Source organism: Phoenix dactylifera, chromosome 3 (genome assembly GCF_009389715.1).
Source record: "Phoenix dactylifera cultivar Barhee BC4 chromosome 3, palm_55x_up_171113_PBpolish2nd_filt_p, whole genome shotgun sequence".
Taxonomy (NCBI): domain Eukaryota; kingdom Viridiplantae; phylum Streptophyta; class Magnoliopsida; order Arecales; family Arecaceae; genus Phoenix; species Phoenix dactylifera.
Genome location: NC_052394.1, coordinates 4,774,482 through 4,779,683, shown reverse-complemented (window position 1 = coordinate 4,779,683; position 5,202 = coordinate 4,774,482). Strand labels below are relative to the sequence as shown.

General features: G+C 43.1%; 1 protein-coding gene across 1 annotated transcript; it reads right to left on the bottom strand.

The window, feature by feature from the left end:
* Nucleotides 1–1,951: 1,951 nt before the first annotated feature.
* Nucleotides 1,952–4,172, bottom strand: LOC103702110 (CBL-interacting serine/threonine-protein kinase 14-like). Its single transcript, XM_008784407.4, has one exon. The coding sequence runs from the start codon at nt 3,633–3,635 to the stop codon at nt 2,280–2,282; it is 1,356 nt and encodes a 451-aa protein (XP_008782629.2). The 5' UTR covers nt 3,636–4,172; the 3' UTR covers nt 1,952–2,279.
* Nucleotides 4,173–5,202: the final 1,030 nt, after the last annotated feature.

Sequence of the window (5,202 nt, the reverse complement as noted above, 5' to 3'; positions counted from 1 at the left end):
TATATGTTTTTTGTCAATGGAAGGCGCTTTTTTTTTTGTGCTATAGCAATTCCCACTGGGCCTCTTTTCCGCTGGAGAGTGTTCGATGCGGGTAGAACATTTTTTATTTATACCCTCTCCATCCGTGGAGAAGTTCCACCAGCATGGCAATCCTTTTCACGTATGAGTATGCTACACCAGCAACCATCTAAGTACCGGCGGATTAGATGTTGACTTCATGGGACAAATTAGACGGAAGATATTCAGTTTCCGTATTTAATCGACGTTCGTGTATTTCGAATTTAGACTACTTCGATAAAATTTTAATCTTGTTTGAACGGTGCTACCATGTCGGTGGGGGTAAGGCTCACATTTTTTAACCATGTGTTCCATAATAGTCCAAGGCTCCATCATATATTCACAGCAGTGTACGCTCATAAGTGTCATACCCATGCTCAATTCGTACAAATTAATAAATAAGATGAGCTGGCTGCAAACGGCGTTTCTTTTCATGTGCTCTGACATGGTTAAAACCTTGCCATCTTTGCCTATTTTGGTCGCTTCTGCCTTCTGATAGTACAATGCGCAAGCACATGGTCCAGCGAAAAAGGTTAAAGAAAATATATATGTCTTTTTCTTTTTAAAACCTTCAGGATCTTCTCGTGTAACACAAACTCTATATGCGTGCCTTATCATAACCTCATCCATCAGTTATCTACACAGGGAAGCTCTCTGCAAGCGTGCCCTATCAGATCTCTCACAGCAATTATCTGCACCTGTTATCCTCCCTCTGATCAAATTATCTACGCGAGAAATTTCTCTGTGCGCGCGCCTTACGATGATCAATTATTTACGCAGCGGAACCCCCATCTCATCGTATGAGAGAAGTTGACCTGCTCCTTAAACTAAGGCTAAGGGCATGGGGGACCTTCTGATCACTGAGCTGTACAAAGCAGAGTGACCTGGTTCCAGGGCCCACCAAGCCACCGTGGTTGAATGCTCATCTGGCATTCGTGGAAAAAAAAAAAGAAAAAATCTTAGTCAGCAATGTACTAATCCGGGACATAATTTTGTCATTTGCGACTTCCTTTTTATGGGGATGTCTAGGTGCAAATGACAAAAAACAAAAAAAAAATCATTTTTAATGTTAATAAAAGTGACCTTATACATTATTTTTACTTGAGAGTATGTTTGGACTTCGATTGACAAGTATATCTCTGCTTGATTTTTTTATATAAATATAATTTTTATATGTACATCAACCAATAATTAATGTATATTGATCGAGCTAAATATATGCATTAATTTTTAAGATGCGGTGAGATCTAGCAAAAGATATCATGGATCCTTTCCATAATAAAAATATATGTAATTTACATCTGCAAATCCAAAGGATACCTTTTTTTTTTGCCCCTTTTTTTTATAACCTTCATATATGACCACAAAAAGTTGTTAAAAAACTTATAATTAACATAGAAAATTTTTAATTACAGAAAAAGAAGAAAAATATGTAAGAGAAATTCATGTTATTTCATTTTAGATTTTTTTAGACCATCGTACCATGCTTTTGTGTCTGGTTATAAGGATATTCTAGTCTATGCATCAATTTATATAATGAATACATCCAATAAATTGGCCTCTATTGAGTATATTACATGTTTATACTTACTTGAGTATACTGGTATAATGGTTTAGTGAAGTTTAATAAAAAAGGTTTTCTAAGGAAAAAAACTTTTTTTAATAAAAAAAGATTTTTCTTCTAAAATTCTCATTAGAGAAATTACATAATTGCATTATAAAAGAGAATGAACTTGTGCTAAAAAGAAAGATGAAAGTGGACATTTTTTATAATTTTTTTGGTAAAAAACTCATCTCCAAGTACCATCTTCCATAAAACCCAAGTAATCACATATAAAAAAATCATTTAAAACATCCCATAAGTTTAATCAAGTCGAGATTGTACTTTCATATTAAAAGAATGATAGATCTTATTTTATGGTGCCAATAATTAAATCGTACTCTGCACAAATCTAAAATTATTCCGAACTTTTCTATCATCCACCTGCACAGCTCTAAAAAAAGGTGAACCAGTCTTTTGTGCGAAAAATAAAATGTGAATCCATCTTAATCACCTTATTTTAACATTTTTTTTTTTTTTTGCAAAAGAAGATAAGTATTTACAAACAAGCGCCACTCATGTCTGCACAGAAAGGACACCAGCGATTTGACAGGTGAGAAGTTCGCCGGAATTAAATCCCCAGCAAGCCAAGTCAAGTCAATTTAAAACAGCAACCAGAGTCTCACGGAACCGGGTGCGGCCGGTCAGTTACTGAACCGGAACTCCCCGTTTCACTAGCCGGCCCCTCCAACGCCGGCCAGAGTTTCTCTGTAAGGAAAAACCTCTCGGCGGCACCGCCGCCATCCTCCGCCTCCACCACCACCAACCCATCACCCAGCCGGCGAACCACCACAATCGTTACCAAATTACCAATCTGCCCCTCCACCACCACTCCTGCGAGCCCCTTCTTCCCTTTTCTCCGAACCACGAGCCCCTCTTTCTTTCCAATATCTTCAGCTCTCGCGAGAATCGCCTCGGCCGGCTCGGCCGAGATGAACCGCTTCCAGTCTGACTGAGGTCCGAACAGACCGGACATATCGAGCCCGGAGGAGAAGGATATTAGATCGAAGGCGTTGAGCGCCCGGTCCGGCTCCTCCGACTTCCAGAACTTTGCGTCCTCCGCCTCCGCCGTCTCCGCCGCGTGGAACTTCGCCAGCGCCGTCCACTCCTCTTCGCCGAGCCCTTTCTTGAACCAGGGGTCGCGAAGGATCACGTCGATGGCGATCCTCCTCTCGGGATTCGGTTCCAGGAGCCGGCCGATTAGCCGCCGGAGCTCCGGCGAGGTCCACCTGGGGCACCGGTACTCCCCGCGGTAGATCTTGCGGTACATCGCCATCAGATTGGGGTCGTTGAACGGCAGATATCCGGCGTTGAGGACGTAGAGGATCACGCCACAGGACCAGACGTCGACCTTGGCGCCGTCGTATCCCTTCTTGTCGAGGATCTCTGGCGCGACGTACGCCGGCGTTCCGCAGAGGGTGTGCAGGAGCCCGTCGCCGCGGATCTGCTCGGGGAGCGCAGAGAGGCCGAAGTCGGAGACCTTGAGATTGCCGGCGTCGTCGAGGAGGAGGTTCTCCGGCTTGAGGTCGCGGTGGAAGACGCCGTTGGAGTGGCAGTAGCCAACGGCGGCGATCAATTGGCGGAAGTAGCGGCGGGAGAGGTCCTCGGGGAGGCGGCCGCGGGCGACTTCTGCGAAGAGCTCGCCGCCGCGGGCGAGCTCGAGGACGAAGTAGATCTTGGAGCGGGAGGCGAGGACCTCGAGGAGGCGGAGGACGTGGGGGTGGTGGAGGCGGCGCATGATGGCAATCTCGCGGACGACGTTGTGGGAGAGGCCGTCCTTGGCGACGCGGCCCTTGGGGATGGCCTTGACGGCCACGCTGTGGCCGGAGCGGAGGTCGCGGGCGAGGTAGACGCGGGCGGAGGCGCCGAAGCCCAGGAGGCGGACCAGCTCGAACCTCCCGAAGAGGACCTTCGCAGCCGGCCGTGGCAGCTCCTTGCTGCCTAATTTCCGCGGTGCGCTGCCACCGGAGTCCGGCATCCTCGCTTCGGGCCCAATCCCGCGGTGTGCCGCTCTGGTGTTTGAGAAATTCCCTTCCCGTTTTCTCAAGAGTGAGCTGCGTGAGACCCCGCGGGGGGGGACGTAATGTGCGGAACGAGAATATTAGCGCAGTATATAAAGAGGAAGACGCTGTCTGGTGGTCCGCGCGGTGTCCTTAACTTAATAAGGACACGCCATTGAGACAAAAATGTTCAAATCGTTGTCCATGGAGTTGAAGCGGAGTATGGAACGGGAGAAGTCCGGCGTGGAGTAGGGGAAACGGGCTCCGGGTTTTGCTTTCGAGTTTCGAGGAATCTGAAGTGTCTTAAATATGTATCAGCTTTTAGTAATATCCTTTTTTTTGCTAAGTATTATTGTTCTTCCGAATTATAAGGGATATCAATTAGCGGGGCCTGTACCTGAAGTTGGAGTGTTCGGATGGTACACGATTGGTGGAGGTGGGCAATGAAATGTCGACGGGTTCGCGTCAGCGACCGTGGTAATAGACGGCTCCTGGTTAGCAAATCTAATTTAGTCCCGTGTTACCAAAAAAAATCAAATCAATAAGCTATTTGACAACTGCGCTGAAATGATTGTTATGCCAAAATATTAGGTCATGTTTCATTTGTTGATAATTTTTTTATTTTATTTGTTTTAATTAAAAAATTTGTTGGCGCCTGGATTTTAGAGCAGTTGAAAGTACATTATAAATAATTGCTTTTTGTTTAATTTAGTTAGAATATTGTATCTCAATAATTTTTTGAAATTTTTATTTATTAAATATTCACGATAAATTCATCGGAACCAATTGGTTTTTGGTTGGCACTAGGAGGCTCATGGTTTTAGTTTCTCTGGATTTTGGCTTATACATGCTAGGGAGTGCCAATCTTAGGCAAGTAGATTGGCCTATGCCTACCGGTCTTGATCCTATATCTTCATTCTTCCTATCAAAAATATCTACATTTTTCTATCTCTATATCCATTCTATTTTATGTTGTATGGTAGATTGAGTATCAAATATAGTATTATCCAACAAAGTCTACTATAAGGATATCAATCCTAGCATAAGATGGCACCAAACCAAACTTATAGTGACATGTATGTCCAAACATATCTAAAAATATAGTCTATCAAAATATTTTATTTATACCATCTATGCTTACTTTTTAAGTTTTGGAAATTTCATTAGTTTTAGTTTAGAACTGGCCTTATAAATGTAGTTTGAATTCACTTTCTATGTGGAATGGTATTCCAAAAAATCTTCTTTTTCTACAAAAAAAATACTTTAACATCATTACAATGTGATTGGTATGATATGTGCAACATGTGATGCCTCCTTTGATGGCACAATTAAGAGCATGTAGTCAAGATACAATTCGTTATAATCTATCATAGTTTGTGATTTGGCTCCTGTCTAGGAGCATTAGCAACCGACAATGGCTATAGGTAATATCTTATCTTTCACTTAGCTCTGTAAATATATTTTAAATACATCAAATTAATTTGTGGCTTTTCTTTCAATTCAATTAAAAAAATCAAAATTTTTTTCAGCCCGAAAAGAGAGAGC